General features: G+C 32.7%; 1 protein-coding gene across 3 annotated transcripts in view; it reads left to right on the top strand.

Moving 5' to 3' along the window:
• Positions 1-17,707, top strand: part of LOC124368877 (contactin) — a 59,884-nt gene that overhangs the window by 8,747 nt on the left and 33,430 nt on the right. For all 3 annotated transcript variants that reach the window (XM_046826351.1, XM_046826352.1, XM_046826353.1), the window contains exons 2-6: positions 613-776; positions 3,175-3,401; positions 11,591-11,833; positions 12,898-13,048; positions 14,221-14,398. In XM_046826351.1, coding sequence (XP_046682307.1) covers positions 613-776; positions 3,175-3,401; positions 11,591-11,833; positions 12,898-13,048; positions 14,221-14,398 — 963 coding nt within the window. The remainder of the gene's footprint in view (positions 1-612; positions 777-3,174; positions 3,402-11,590; positions 11,834-12,897; positions 13,049-14,220; positions 14,399-17,707) is intronic.

Raw genomic sequence — 17,707 nt, 5'->3', positions numbered from 1 at the left:
TATTTGTAATGTTATAGCAATGTGGTGGATATTGCTAGTTGTTCTGCAAATGTGCCTGTCCTAGACTTAGGAATAAGGTTTATTCCCAGTACTGGATTAAAAGCCGAAGTGTATCAACTGTATTTGTAACGTTATAGCAATGTGGTGGATATTGCTAGTTGTTCTGCAAATGTGCCTGTCCTAGACTTAGGAATAAGGTTTAATCTCAGTACTGGATTGAAGTGCATCAACTGTATTTGTAATGTTATAGCAATGTGGTGGATATTGCTAGTTGTTCTGCAAATGTGCCTGTCCTAGACTTAGGAATAAGGTTTATTCTCAGTACTGGATTAAAAACCGAAGTGTATCAACTGTATTTGTAATGTTATAGCAATGTGGTGGATATTGCTAGTTGTTCTGCAAATGTGCCTGTCCTAGACTTAGGAATAAGGTTTATTCCCAGTACTTTGGATTGAAAAATGAAGTGTATCAATTGTATTTGTAATGTTATAGCAATGTGGTGGATATTGCTAGTTGTTCTGCAAATGTGCCTGTCCTAGACTTAGGAATAAGGTTTATTCCCAGTACTGGATTGAAAGCCGAAGTGTATCAACTGTATTTGTAATGTTACAGCAATGTGGAGGTTACTGTTGATTGCGCCGCTTATCTGCCTGTCCTCGACACAGGAAGAAGCCTCCTGGAGATGTCCTCAATATTGGATCCAGTTCCAGTCCTCATGTTATAGGTTTATAAAGTCACCTTTACACACTCGCAATGATGCTAGAAAAAATTGTCAGGTACTCATTTTTTTATATTTTCTAACTTATTTTGTTGCTTATATTAAATTAATTGGATATTGAAATTAGTATTTACCACAATAATAATTATTAAAATTACAAATTAATCTTAATATTCTTATAAATATGTGTTTATTGACTAAAATTGCCTATAATTTGAACCACTTATTTCCTTCCATAAAACATTGCACATTAAATCGTAGTCAGTTAATTTAAGTTTAAACCAATTAAATTATATTAATTTTACAAAATTATTCAGTTCTTATTATTTTGATTTCAGATGAATGGGTTTTCAATGTATTTTCAATGTATGCTATGAAATCCAAAAAATATGCAATAATATTATTTATTTTTAAATTTAAAGTTTTAGCGAAAGAAAAAATATTATGAAATCAATAATATTAAATAATTGAAGGATTTTGACATTGGTTACCATATAAGCTGAAATAATATAAATGCAAGGACATTTTTTAATTTGTTCAACATCAAAGTTTATAAGTAATTAAAAATATATCAATATTTTTAAATTAATACATTTTTGGATAAAGGTATTTATAATAATTATATTTCGTTGGGATTTTTGTCAGGTTGGAAAATAAAATAAAATATAGTTAAATGAATAAAGAGTCGTTCTGGAAAATTTATAAATACTAATACTAAATAAAGTACTTTACTTATTTAGTTGTGATGTAATATAAAATATTTTTTCATGATCATTCTATTGTTTAATTCCAGGCTTGATCAAACAAGTATGCTGGAAAGGGTTAAATGAGGGTTAAACGTCATTAGTCAAGAGAATCAGGAAATGCAGTTTGAAGTCTACAATACAGCTGCATCTTTAGACAATATCAACAAGTCTATTTTCAATCTCTTTCTTCTACTTTTTAATAATCCTGACTCAGATTCCAGTTTTGGGATGATTAACCATTTTCAAAAATGAAGCTCACTCCACAAACAGCGCCATTATAAATGTGGAGCAAACAATTGTAGAGTGATCAAAGCAAAACTTAGCACAGCATAAACAATAGTGGTGGAAAAGAAACAAGCAACTCGACTAGATACAGACATATTGTTTCATGAAAAATGCAGAACAAACAATTGTAGTATGTACAAGGGTGGAAATTGATGCAATATCACATTAATGGATTAACCCTTTTACTGCCGGACACCTTTTTTTTAGTTTGTTGAAAAATGCCGGGCTGAAATTGACTAAAATGTAATGATTTTTTTAAAAAATCATGGATTCATTATTTTTTATCATAAATTGATAAACTTTATCTTGTTTTTTTCCTTATAAGTTGTAATTTGCTACAAAAAATAATTTAAACATTTTCTGTCCTTAAAAAATATATATATTATGTCATGAAACAAAAATTTTAAATAAATAAAAATTATTTTTTGAGTTTGCACTTTAACAACTATATTTAAATATTAAACCACCACCATAATTATAATTTTTTATTGTATAGTAATTATATATAAACATTCCCAAAAAGTTTTAGGAACATACCTTGAAAAATACTGAAGCTGTGATGAATTTTTGAAATTGGTGCAATATCCTCGAATTTCAAGATAACACGTTTATTGATACATAACTTTACACTATATCGCTTTATAATACATAAATCACTTTATAATACATAAATCACTGTCCATTGATATGAAAATATAATACATAATAGAAAATTAAAGTTAAAAGGCACTTTGATCAATATTTACAAAAAATATATATACATTTTTAGGTTCATAGGCCTGCTGATTAGCACTTGTGTTCCCCAAAACTTGTGGGATGAACACCTTTTTTGCAGTTTTTGCAGACAGTCCTGGTTCTCTTCCTCTTCCCTCCAGTACTCATTTTATTAATCGTAAAAATATGTAGATTTACAAATATAAATGTCAAATAAAGTGTAAAACACGAAACAACACAATGTGGAACTCACAACTAATGAGATCGACCATAACCTCATCAAACCAAACTCGAGTTATAACCAAAGAAGTTCAGTAACAAAAATAGCTTCCATAGATTATAAAACCTGTTTTCTGTGTGTTGTCCATATAGTAATGAATAACACAGCTGAATTTCGATGCATTTGGACAACATTGAAAACCAGTATAAAACAAATACGAGACGGCTTTTATAGCGCACGTTGGCGATTTTCGCACAAACGGCAGCGTGCGCAATCGCGCACGTCGGCAGTAAAAGGGTTAATATAAATCGTATTCAAATTCAAATATGGATTTTTTTTTTGGATTTTGTTCAACCAAAAACGGATTCTGACCTAGTATAAGATTAATCCATCGCTAACACCAATCTCTCGACCCAGGCCCACTAGTCTTATTTGGCATTGTTAGTATTAACAGGTAGCAAGCAACACATTTGCATTGATTTGTTTCCCAGGCATACGAGTCGGACCTGGTGAGTGTGAACTCGGTGGAGGAGCATGGATTCCTGCTCTACAATCTGCTGTGGCAGGACCCACAACACCGTCGATGGTATACCGGCAGTCACCAGCAGAGTCCTGGCTACTGGGTCAATGAGGACGGCACTCCGCTGCCTGACATGGAATCTGCATTCCTACCTGAGCCTGCTGAGCCCCAGCCCAACAAAGACTACATGGTTTACAGGTGAGACTTATCTGGAGGAAGTTCCGGAACCACAGTCCAAATTTTTAAGAAAACAGTGAGCAGAACGTTTACTATTCAAATTCAAAGTATTTATTGCACATTGACATTTGAATACTTACATAAGTAATACAAACAGGTGCATGTTCAAGTTTTTTAAAAGTATAGCTAAAATACAAGCGTTGCAGTATGTACTGCATGTATTGTCTATATTGTATTATGTCTATAAAGAATAACAAATCATCATTATTTTACATAGACTGAAGGGATAATACAGTGTAATAATTAATAATTGCATGGGTTGGGATTTTAAAATTGATTAGTTATTCCTTCGTAAGATTTGTTTATTTTAACCTAGTTTGTAATATTATGTATTAGGTTAGTTTACCTGAAGAAGAGATCAGATTGCAGATCTCGAAACGTAGTGTTACTGATTTATTGTTTCACTGAACGATGGCAAATGTCCGGAAAAAATCCTGTTTCCTTCACGATTAGTTATTGTTTTACTCGTTGTTTGAAAAATCTTTCAAAATTTCATTTACGCTGTAATAAGCTTTTTCTATGGTGAGTAAACAATTATATAAGCGAATTCCCATGTATAGTGGACTTTTTTTTAAATAAAGAAGTTTCATGAATTGGAAAGGCAAGACAATTTTTGTGTCTAGTACTATGATTATGCTGATTTTTGTATTGGTCAAAGGTATTTGGATTTTTATGGACTAAGTTCAAAAATTCAAAAATATATAAACCTGGTAGTGTGAGTATTTTAGATTTTTTTAACCCTTTTAACCCCAGCCATTAAATCAAGTGATGTGCCAGAAATCCCAAGGCATTTTCAGACAAAATGTAAGGGTTTTGTAAAATATTCATAGCTCATTTATTTTTTAAGATATTTAGGTAATTCTTTTTTTGTTTTACTTCTTTATACATTTAGCTTACAGAAATATACAAATAAAATTATTATTTTGAAAGTAATTTTTTTTACATACATATGAATATATAAAAAATAAATAAAAATGAAAAAATTTCAAGTTTGATCATGGAAACCATACAGATAAAAAAAATATTTGACACAAAAATACCCATTTACTTTATGACATACTTAATCCTTAATAAAAGGAAACAAAAATTATATGCCTACCTGATTTACAAGTGGAGTAACATCAATTTTTGTAAAGCCGTGTAAATTTTTCTTTTTGCCATTTTTGGGCAAGGCAACGTAACAAGACATTTAAAATTCACTGTACTTAAAATAAACATAAAACCAAAGTTATTTCTGACAAAATAACTAAAACTGTTCATAATATAAATTTTAAAAAAGTTTTAAAACAATATTTACATCACTACAAAATGTAAATTTTCAAGATATCCATCACTCAAATCGTCGTCACTAATCACATCCACACCATTTGCAACTAGGTTACTAATTAGTGTATTTTCACTTACGGGAGACTTTGAACGATGTCTTTTACTCATTTTGAAATCAAACAAATAATAAACTAAACTTTAACTGCCGTACTTTACACTGCTTTAACCTAAAACTGTGAAGAACAGCTGATATACGTGATATACAGCTGTCTGCAACAAGCGTGAGCAGTCAGTCGAGACGAACTGCAATTGCTCAGTCACAGACTGACAAAATACGAAGTCAAACCATTACAAACTAATATATTTCGATGCAAAATATCTTTGTGCACAAGTCTGTGAAATTTCAAAGCATTTGGTGAAATAGGTGGCCAGTAAAGTAATAAAAAGTACACGTCCGCACTATACGGACGTCGGGAGTTGACGCCATTTTTACGACGTCCGTATAGTACGGACGTCGGGGTTAAAAGGGTTAAATAGCGGTCTGCAGCTCTCTCTAAAGTTTGCACCAACCATTGCTCTCAGAACAGCTTTTTGGGCTATGAATGCTTTTTCAAAAATCAGGATATTAATCCCTGAGTACAATACTGTATTTAAAATTATATGAAATTAACTTTTTTGTTCTTGGGGAATAGGAGATAACAGAGTGGAATTCCTCCTTTATTTTGTCTAGCTTTCTTAGGTCAGTTCATCTTAACTGATAGTACCACACATTCAGTCTTTCTCAGATCAGAAGGAGGACCCTGAACTTGACATCGAAATGTGATGCACTCCAATACCTTTGCCTCTTTAACACTATACACAACCCAGGTCCTTGATTACTTCATCGATTGACAAGCTGTACACTGCTAAAATACCTAGGCTTCCCACACAAAAATGACAAGTTGTACCTAGCATTATATCCTGAAAGGGCTACTCTAATGGCCAGATACAGTTAACTGTATACAGTTATCTGGTATGGCTAAGAGAACATTGTCATACGCTTTTGTGTGAGGTCTTAGCCGTCAGTGACATAAACATAGAGAAAGCTTAAACAGCTAAAGCTCTGCTGAACAGTAGTGTATCTGTAATTCTTCTAGAAGGGGTGCTTATTAGAGGTTCAAGAGATTCTCCATTAGTTGTGGAAGTTACTGATAAAAAAGCAAGAGATTTCAACTTAAAACTTAAGTTTCTATTTACTGATTGTGCAAAATGTTCTTCATTAAAGGTGATGGTTTATGCTGGATGGAAGTGTATTTGCTTTGAATAACTAGGTTGAAACTTGTTAATGAATTTGTCCATTGGATGTAGAAAGATATATAAACATGCAGCCTAACCAGATGTCATTGTTCTCAGTAATCTTTTACTAATTACTTCATCTCCCTCTCTACTGTTAAGAACTGGTGTATAAATCAACCATTTTCACTCATGTACTCCTATAAGATACAATAAATTTTGCTTCTTTGTTCATTTTCTTGTTCATGTTATTTATAGTTTTATCGTTACATTTTTGAACGTACTGTAAATATTACATCTGAGGTGTTTAAACTTAACTCCAAAATTTTCTGGCTGGAGGAAGTTTAGAATTGCAAATTTTTATACCCAAGGATCATCTTTTATCTCTAATATAAAACTGAATAGTGTGCTCATCTAAACAAACCTGTAATTATAATTATTTGTATTCAGTTTTGATTTATTCCAATCATTTTCAGTTAAGAAACCCATCAGGAGGATCTAACTATATTACATTTAGTTTTGTAATTTGCAGTTAGTTTAAGATTAAGAATGTTGATCATTAACAAGCAGGCCTAGTTTTATTTTAAGTAATTTGTGTTGTATTTTTGAAAATTTTAGAGTGTGTTTCAAACATTCAACGATCCCAAAATTATTGATGGAAAATTAAAGAGGTATAACTACGCATTCCTGAAACATTTCATAACAGATGATTTTAATAAATTGTAATCTGCACTAGAAAAACAGTTACGTTTGTAAGATTGTTAAAATGAGTGCATTATTTAGTTATTAAATAAATAATCTAAAGGCTTTCATTTGATTAAAAATATTACTTATGTGATACTCACCACCCTCCATCATTAGTATTAATAAAATTTAATAAGTGATATATTTTTTATAACAGGAACTGTACCAAAATTGTAGGCCTAATTCTTTATTAATCCTTTAAAACCAGAAATAGATTTATCAGATTCTCTTTTAATTGCAGTTTGTTTATGTACTGTGCAGGTTTTTTTTTTTTAAGATTTTTTACAAAAATACCTCTTTTTTTCTAATTTGGGCTCAAGTTTGTGTATGTAAATATATAACTTTGAACATACTATAACTTAACAAGGAAAAATGTTGTATATAATTCGGTCTGTAATATGTCATATTTACATGGAATTTAAGCTGGTACAGTGGAAATCCAATTATCCTGATTAATTGGAACCAGACCCCATCCGGATAGTAAAAAATCTGGATAGTTGGAATTTATCTTTAAAAGCCATTTTTTAGGGAAAAAATAAAACAGAGAAAACGATGGTATAAAAATAGACAACTGTTGCTGACTAATAGTTACGTAATATCTGCTACAGTACTGTAAAATATGTACTAAAGTATTGTACTGTAACTTCCATATTTGCTCTCGAGGGTGGATAAAATATTCACAATGGGACATTTGTTTTTCTTTATGTAAAAAATCGTCTACATCCCTATGCTGTCTGTACATCATGGTTAACTGTTTACCCACCACACCTCTGTCCAAATGTTCAATGATTGTTATTTTACCTGTGAACGGTAAAACTCAAGTTTCATTTTAGAGCTCATCATGGCACAATACACACTACTCAAAGCATTCACTCTAATCTAAACATGAAAGACAAAACCAATCTGTCAACACAACTGCAGGGTAAAACGCACGGACAAAGTAGTGATAACGTCAGACAATACGAGTCATTGTTAGCCATTACCCTTGGACTCGTTTCACAGTTAGATTGTTACTAGTATGGGATTACTGAATGGTAGTTGTTCATGGGATAGTTGTGGTGTTTAAACAACCTATGAGGTCTATTCCAAAAGTAAACCAGCACCAGCACTAGCGCTGGTAGCAGTGGGATTAGTGCTCTCCCACACACTTACGTGCACGGTAATGCAAAGTGTGTGCTGTAATTAAGTTTCTGTAATTTCACATGAAATCTACTTGAAATTTCTTCTAGTTTTTAAATATTATAATGAAAAATCGTTCAAAGACCAGCAAGCATGAGATGTAGAGTTCAAGTAATTTTTTTAATTACGACTTATTTTTATTTAATAAAAAGAAAGTAGATTATTTACTGAATGGAAAAATACCATACATGTTATACATTCTTGTGGGTTCCACCAAATAATTGATATAACCCCGTTTTATGTATGGTTGTTTGAAGGGAATTTGTATTATACTTTTCAATTGGTTGGTAAAGCGAGTGATATTTCACTGCACGTAGTGTTAGAATCAGCTAATTAGTGAAACAGAAAATATGACAAGGTCAGGATATGAGAATTCAGGACCATTCTTTAAAATATATTTAGTACAACTTTCTTTCAGTAGCGAACCGTTCGGCACTCATCCGAGATGTATCACTGATGTTGCAGAAAATCAATACCTCCCATGTCATGAGTACTATAGTGAATCATCTCAGGCTTTGATTTTATAGTTTCAGCATTGCTCTTATGTTTTTGTAACTTGTACAGACTCAGCTTTTAATTTTGTCAAAAGAAGGAGAACAAATTTTCTTTCTCTGTAAGCTAAAAGAAGCAAGCTATTGCTCTTTTAAAGTTTTTGTCCTACCTGAAACTTTTCTTTGTACTGATGTGGGATGCCTTTTTTATTTTTCTGCATTGTTCCAGTGATGTGGGTATTTTCTGAGTACAGAAAGTCGGCTAAGTGAAGGCTCAACATCTTTTTAATAATATACAGAGCAAAAAACCACATTTGATAATTTTGTACAAAGCTGGTTGACATAACTTGACCAGCTATGGGTACTATCCAAATATACACCAAGTAACTTTACGGGCCTAAAATTATGATATATTTAACTATTTATAGAAAATACAATTTCTTCAGTTTTGTTCTTGTTTACTGATAAATAGTTTGCCTGAAACCACTCAAGTGCTATCTTCAAAGAGTGTTCTTGCACCATTATGAAATTATTAAGATAATGTTTTTATTAATGAATGTTGTGTCGTCAGCACACAAAACATGAAAAACACAGCATACTATAAGCAAAGTCATTAATTGGAACTATAAATAAAAAGGGCCCAAGTACAGAACCTTGAAGGATTCCAATTTGTACATTTCTAAACTCAGATTTATCATTACCTTGAACAACCATTTGCTCCCTATCACTAAGGTATGACTTAAACAACTGTAATTCTGTACGTATTCAACTTTTTTAGAAGTAGCTCGTGAGAAAGACAAATCATGCCTTTGACAAATCAATTAGAGTGGCACATGTTTGTAATACGTTTTTCTTCAAAATTGAACAGTATATTTTCAACAACTTTTTCTTCAGCCTTGTTTGTATTTAGTCCTGGCAAAAAACAAAATTGTTCACTGCATAGGAATTTGTTATGATAGAAAAAGGTGTCTAATTGCTCTTTGACACACTACTCAAATATTTTACTAAATATAGGTACAAGAGATATTGGGCTGTAATTTTCTGGAGCTTTTTTATCACCTTTTTTAAAGATAGGCATTGTTTTTGTAACTATAAGAGCTAGTGGAAATACACCTTGTTCCAATATTAAATTAAAGAGAATAGTTAAAGGCTATACTATTAAATGTATAATATGCTCAATGCGTACGAGGTGTGATCAAAAAGTTCCAGGACTTTTTATATACTATGGGAATGCAATGTCTCACAGCGATGCGGTTGGCAGCATTGTATTCCCTGACTCAACAGTAACACAGCTGTGTTTGCAGATCAATCATAACATCTCTGAAAGTAACATTAGCACAGTTTGTTTGAGATTAGTTTTATAGAGTTTGGCTATTTTTTTGTTGAATGAAAATGAATGTGAAAGAAGAGCAACGTGTTTTGTGTAAAGAATGTATGAAACTGAACAAAATGTTTTCTGAAACCTTTTTGATGTTACAAGAGGCTTTTGGTGAAGAATGTCTAAGCTGATCATGCTGCCATCAGTAGTTCAAGAGGTTTAAAGATGGCCGAACATCCACAAACGATGATGCTTGTTCCGGACGCCCTTCAACGTCAAATCAATGATGACAATGTTGCTAAAGTGAACGCTCTCGTACGATCAGACCGTCGACTAACAATCCGTGAAATGGCAGAAGAGTGTAACATTTCATTTGGGTCATGTCAGGAAATTTTAACTGAAAAACTTCAAATGCGTCGTGTTGCAGCAAAGTTTGTGCCAAAACTGAAGACCAAAAACGTTTTTCATGTTTCGGAGGAACTTTTTCAAAAGGCAAATGACGACGAAAGCTTCTTGGATCATGTCATTACAGGAGACGAGACATGGGTTTTTGGTTACGATGTGGAAACAAAAGCCCAATCATCACAATGGACATCAAAAGGCTCTCCAAGACCCAAGAAAGCATGTCAAGTCAAATCAAATGTGAAGGTCATGCTTACGGTTTTCTTTGACTGTAAAGGTGTCGTCTACTATGAATTCCTTCCACAAGGTCAAACAATTAATCGTTTTCTTTATCTTGAAACCCTCAGAAAATTGCGTAATGCTGTGAGAAGAAAGAGACCTGAGCTGTGGCAAAGTGGTGATTGGGTCCTTCACCATGACAATGCTCCTGTTCACTCTGCATTAGTTATCCGTGACTTTTGTGTAAAAAACGCAATGACTGTCATTCCTCAGCCCCCCTACTCACCTGACCTGGCTCCAGCAGACTTTTTTTCTCTTCCCGAAGTTCAAGAGACTCCTGAAAGGACGAAGATTTCAAGCAGTTGACAAAATTTTAAGAAAAAACGACGGAGCTGCTAAACACCTTTACAAAAGAACAGTTTTCTGGGGCCTTTGATCAGTGGAAACACACCGGTGGGAAAAGTGTGTAGCTTCCCAAGGGGAGTACTTTGAAGGAGACAAATTCGAATAAAATGTATGTTGTATGAATAAATGTATAAAAATTCAGTCCTGGAACTTTTTGATCACACCTCGTATATTAGAAAAAACATGTAAGTCTAGACTATTTGAGGAGCTGAGTTTGTTGACACAATATAAAATATCCTTTACAAGAATATATTTCCACTTAAAATAAGGCATTGCACTTCTACGACGACGTGTATCATAATTGTTAGCCATCTCAGTAGCATGACTGTAATTTAAAGACGGTAAATCTGTACTACTAAATTGGGAGGCAACTCTGATTAAAATAATTATTGAAATCATCAAATGGAAATAGCACTTCATGAATTCTTAATTATTATTGCTTTCAGACCTTATTACCTTCCATGCTCCTTTATATTGATTTTTGAATTATAAGTGTTTATTTGCTGATATTTTAACTTGTTTTATTTGTTGGTTGTATTCATGTTTAGCGGAATCATACACTCTCTTATGATCCCTTTCATTGACAGTACCTTTACTACTCTTAAAAACTTTGTATGAATACATAGTATAGCCTATATTCATTTTTCAATCTTGGTGTAAACCACTTAACTAATGGTTTGCCTTTCTCTGAGTTAAAAAATACATTACGTTTTTTAATATTTGGGGATGTTATTGCTATTGTTATTTTGTGTATAACTTATGTTTTTATTTGGTTTAGCCATTAAACAAAAAATATGTGCCATGTAGGAAAATGTCATATTCCTTGTTCTATTGCCGAATGTGATGTTGCTCAGTTTCTCAAACTCGCTGAAGAAGTGGGGACTGGAGAAAGTGACCGGAGAGGAGCTGTTGTTGTATATCTGCGAGGCACCTCTGACGAAACTCCACTACGTCATGGCTGATGACAGAACCTATCAGTACGGCATCGACATTGAAGACCCACTCAAGATACCCATCGGGCCTTACTTCATCAACCAACCCATTGATGTAGTGTTCGACCTTTCCAAGCGAAAAATCACAAACGATGTTTCACTAAGGTTAGTGGTCTATTACTAATATGCTCCATTGAGTGATCAGAAATCCTAAAACTGTATGCCTGTATTATCACCCTTAGTATTCATTCAATCAATAAATTATGAGTCAAAATATATTTGGTCTTCCTTATATAAAAAAATCAACAATATATATTATACAAAAATATACAGTTCACTCTCTATTAATAGTCTGTGTGTAGTTTTTTCAGTTTGTGGATTAGCCATGGCATTCGCTGTAACAATTTACATTAAATATACAAAATTCCATGAAATAAGTTTTAAAGATTTTAAAATACCTTGGTAATATTCAGAGGATTTAATAAGTTTACTAAAAACCTAAAAACTATCACAAATGATCAGAAATAATAGAAGAATAAAGTAAATTGTTGTACTGTACAGACTTACGCATGTGTTGCTTATGAAACCCCATTCCTCTAATTACTTCACCATTATAAAGCATGCTGACAGACCTGTTTGATATGTTGAGGAACAAAATAATGGATTGCTTTGTAACAAAACTTTATTGAAAAACCTTATACAAATAATAGGAGAAGTTTGGTTGGAAGTTTAATTTTGATTAACTAAACAAAAATGCTGCAATGTATGTAGTTGTTTTCAATCGTCATTGCATATTGTATATGTTTGTATTATTTTTTAATTGTACACAGAGTGTGGCTGAGATAGTACTCATTATTTATAAAAAAATTTCATATAAACATAAGTCTAGAACTGTCTCGTTTAGCTGCTAGCCCCCATTTTGTATAAAAAAATTATCTCTAAAATTAGTAAGGCTAAAGAAGCCAAATTTGGCAAATATGTTTAAGTAGACAAAAGGTAAATAAAAAAAATAATTCTGTTATTTTCTGTAATATTAGCAAAATGGTGCCTGTTAACAGGTTTTAAAATAAAGAAAACCAGGAAACCAATTTGAAATAGCTTAGATGAAACACCTGATATATATATATATATATATATATATATATATATATATATATAAGATGTGAATAGAGCCTATGTTCTTAAATGGTCTTGCCGAAATGATTCAATAAACCGAGTTATGTGTCCAGCTGTCTGGCAGGAGGCTACCCTGCACCGACCTACGAATGGTTTAAGGAAGACTATCAGGGGGACAAACTGGTCTCCATCAAGATCGACCCTCTCAAGGACTCTCGCTTCACCATCAGTGGGGGCACTCTCATTATCCATGAACCTAGAAAGGTACCCTCATCAATCCTATGATGTCACAAGAGGAAATACTCATAAATCATACACTTTACACTCATAAATTCTACCTCGGGCATTTATCTTGATCAGAATTGCTGTTCACACCTCTTTGAACGTAATGATTTAAAACTCAGTAACTGAATGGATTATGCAATACTAAATTTTAATTAAAAGGAAGAAATCATTGTTACTACTGTTTATTTTTAAATAAATATATACTTTAATTTAGTGTTACATATTGATTTTTAAAGAAACAGCGGTAAAACTAAAACTGTTGACAAGAAATCTTGTCTATTTATTTATTTTTATTACAGTTTAGCATTCAAGTACTGAGCTAGTCATGTTTTACAAAGTGTGGAAAGCAATAATTATCAGACTCCCAGTAAATATTGAGTTGTAGAATTAGAATTTTGACATTTCATGATGATCAGGCAGAACCATTCAAGCTCCTACAGGTACATTATGTGCTTGGCAGAATGTCGACTTTTGGCAGCACAGGTGCGGACTGATGCACCACTGACTCACAACTAAAAGTAGATCAGCGGGCCAGATTATGCAAGATCTTAACATTGCTGTTAAGCGTACATTGTATCTGTAGCTGCTTAAATGGTACTTCTGTAAATTTAATTTCTGGTACTTATAGCAGACATTTCTACTGGATATAGCTTACTTTGTAAATAAAATATCACTGAGAAATGATGCAAAGGTGACATTGAAATTGTATTAAATAACCAAAATATGCTTATGAAGAAGACAGGTGAAACACTTTTTTTCATTAAGGCCTCTTTAAATTACATATTTATTGGTTAAAAATTCATGAAGTTGCCATTATAAAATACAAAAATAATGCATGTTTTATAATTTTTGAAACAACCTGTATATTGCACTGGAATTTTGATTTATCCTATATATAGGTAAGACAAAAAGCAGGTGTATAAACAAGCAAAATACTACATGCTGCAGACAATTATTTACCATACTTTTTTTGTCTTATTCGTTATATACTTTGTATATAAAATATATAAATCCTGATATCATGGCACTTACAAATTGTAGACAATTAGACATGATATGAAGTATATTATTAAGTAATTTTCTCTTTGTTCAATTAAGTATAATAATTCTATAGTTAGTTTACTTATTGTAACATAACATTTTTTCCCCAGGAGGAAGACCGTGGCTTATATCATTGTAAAGCCAGCAATGACTACGGCACCATCATTTCCGAAACTGTGAAACTTACTTTTGGATTCATTGGTGAATTCAACCTCAAGCGATCGGAAGAGAAGGGAGAAGAGAATTGGGGGAAAACAGTATATTGTGATCCACCTCAGTCCTTTCCAGGTGCATTACCTTTCATTTTATTTATAAATGCATGACACAAAAATGATAAATTACCTCATTGTCCATACATAATATTCGTCTTGTTAGGGTTTGAAAATTTTTGTTAGCAGCCAGAATTCATTTTCATTAAAAAGAAAGAACCAATGTCAGATAATTACAATATGGTCATGATGTGAAGTTTACATGATTTTGATAATGATATAAAAAACTGAAATTGGTTTAAATATGTCATTTTTTTTCTTTTAAAGGTAAGTGTTTGTTGCAATCTTGAACTCTGCAATGGTGTAGATTGATTTATGTCTGAGCCAGATATGTAGTCGTCTTTTTAAGGTCTTGGAATCACATGTTTTTAAGTATTGTGGAAACATATAGTCTTGCTCCAATATAGGAAGGTTTCTTGGAAAAAAGAGTAGTTCTGTTTATCGGTAAGGAGAAGTCATTGCCTAAATTAGTATATAAGAATCCTGATCAATTTGAAAAATACAAATTTAATCATAAATATCGCACAAGAAATTGTAATTTGTTTCAATATCCGGCACATAAACTAAAAAAAAATTGAAACTAGTCCTCTTTATCTAGGTTTGAAATTATATAATAATATTCCACAGACATATAAAAACTTCCCTTATCTACATTTACAAAAAAATTAAAAGAAGCACTCTGTCAAAAAACACATTATAGTGTAAATGAATTCTTTGAAGACAGTTTATAATGAAAACGAATAATAAAAATATATATTTAAAAAAAATGTAAAATGGGTTTAAGCCTTGGATTTAATCAATGTTTTTTTAACGTTTTATAGATTAATGTATCAAAAGTGATTTTTTTATATGTATCAAAAGTAATGTTTTAGAATAAGTTTAGTTATGTAGTTTTTAATCATTGAATATGTACCATTTTTTATTACATTGTGATAGCAGAAAACATATTGTACTATAAATATTTGTCTATTGTCTATTGTCTAATGTGAGAATACCAAGTGTCTTAAAGGTCCCTCAACAGCTATCTCAAGGTTGAAGGCCATCCAGGCACAGCGCGCTTTTCTGTAATAAAGACTCTTTCAAGATTATCAGTTGAAGAGCTTTCCCAAAGGATTATCCCATAACTAATATGGGTTTTGAAGAGGGCATAATATGCCATTTTTCTTGTGTTGGTGTGCTTACATAAATAGCATAGCTTAGTTTAGAACACAGCTTTTCAATATGAAGCTTCCTAGAGAGATGTTCATCCAATATTACACCCAGATGCTTGGTAGCTTCAACCCTCTGTAGGTCTGGAGGCTTGGTACTTTCATCTTTTAGCCTTTCTAATGCTAAAGTTTTGACTTAATGGAGTTAAAAACAAGATCATTATTGTCACAATACTGCTGTGCCATGCTCACTGTGATGAAGATGTTAATGTCCAAGAGCTCAGTGGTGTTACTGCCAATTAACAGGACAGAACCATCAGCATACATGATGGAAAAGCATAAATTTCCGAGATAGTTTGGAAGGTCTGAATAGTACAAACAAAACTCAGTAACCAGAGTCTGAGGTCAGGGTGGTGAGTCAGCAGAAGCTCAATGTTTCGTTATAATTGTAACTGAACTAGAGACAACAGTTGCGTTCCATTCTTAATTATTGGCTGCTTGTTATCGATCCGAAACGGTTTCTCATAGCAACCGAACGCTGTATGCTGGTGCGTTTGACGGCTTTTTCCATCTGGAGAGGATGGCAGTGCAAACTTGAGTTTGTGTGCAAGCTCTGTTCCTATGTCCAACTTTGTGTTATATGTTACATCTGAACATTGTTTACAACGGCTGTAAAACTGCTTTAATTGTATTTTCAAATTTGTTTGTTTTTAATTTTAACTGTATTTTTCTGTTTGAATTAAATAGGCAAATTCTTTAAATATATGTTTACATATGATATTAAAAAATAGTTTTTATTTTTTTACTTCATATTATAAGTTTAGAAATCTTAGTTTATACAAGAAGTATATTACGTCCAAATCATGTATAGATTGCACTAGGATTTAAGAAAACTCATACACATAAATAACAAACATACATATCTAAATAGTTACAGATGTGTAATACAGATATGTAGTTCTAAATTTTCATGGTTACAAATAAAAAAGATTTCAAATTCGTGTATTTTTGTCAAGAAAGTTTTGTCATGTGGCATTTGGCAGACAAGAAAGATGTGGCATATAAAAAAAACATCACACAAAGTCTGTTTATGTACACTGTCATCTGTCGGTTTATTCTGTGTGTCCGATTCAATCACAATATATTTTGTAATATTACACTAAATGACTCAAATAACAGATGTGTTATCAAAACCTGATAAAATAATACTTAATTATTTAAAAATCAAATACATATACAGTAGAGTCCCGCCAAATCCGAACTAATTGGGACCGAACCTTGTTCGGATTGACGGGAAATTCGGACTAGGCGGATTTTTGTTAAATAGTACCATTTATCAACTTTCAAGTGCAATTTACGTGGTTTTTAAAAACAATTAAATGCATACAATAATCAAATGCAATAAACAATAGTAAGTACGTATTAAACGTAATAATAATATTACAGCTTCCTGTCTTTGTACGGTAACATCGCGTGGTCGAAACTGAGTGCCATTGTTTGTGCGTAATGAATCTAGTAGAAGCCACCTGTCTGTGGTGGGCGGGGCGAGTTGGTCGGTGACCTTGAAACAGTGTGGCGCGCAAAACTATTGGGACTGCCACTACCTCACCCCTATCCCCTCCACCACTCACCCCGGTGACGAGTGGCGAGACGACAGTTTTAGTGCAATCTTCCATACGCGCAGCACGTGCTCTTACTGTGTATTCTGTAGTTTGTGGTTTGCAGTTTTGTTTGTTCTTTGCTCTGCTCTGTGCGTATATCCGATTTCATTATGGCTAGTAAACGTAAACACAACTCGTGTACGTTAAAAGAAAAACTCGAAGTTCTCAAAAGACTAGACAATGGTGAAAGTGCTACTCAACTTTCAATTGAATTTGGTGTCGGTAAAGCGACGATCAGTGACTGGAAAAAGAAGCGGGCAAAAATCGAACAATTTTGCTCTGTTACAAGTGAAAACACTCTAGAAAAACGTCAAACTACTACTACTGTGTCATCGTATGACAAACTCGATGAAGCACTTTACTTGTGGTTTTCTCAAGAGAGACAAAAAGGCATTCCCATTACCGGCCCTCTTATTAAAGAAAAGGCGCTTCTACTAAACATCCTTATGGGAGGCGATCCGTCATTTTCGGCTAGTTGCGGTTTTTTAGATCGGTGGAAAAAAAGGCACGGTATCAGGC

The sequence above is a fragment of the Homalodisca vitripennis genome, chromosome X (genome assembly GCF_021130785.1).
Source record: "Homalodisca vitripennis isolate AUS2020 chromosome X, UT_GWSS_2.1, whole genome shotgun sequence".
Classification (NCBI taxonomy): domain Eukaryota; kingdom Metazoa; phylum Arthropoda; class Insecta; order Hemiptera; family Cicadellidae; genus Homalodisca; species Homalodisca vitripennis.
Note: the sequence above shows the minus strand (reverse complement) of the source record. Positions and strands in the feature narration are given on the sequence as shown.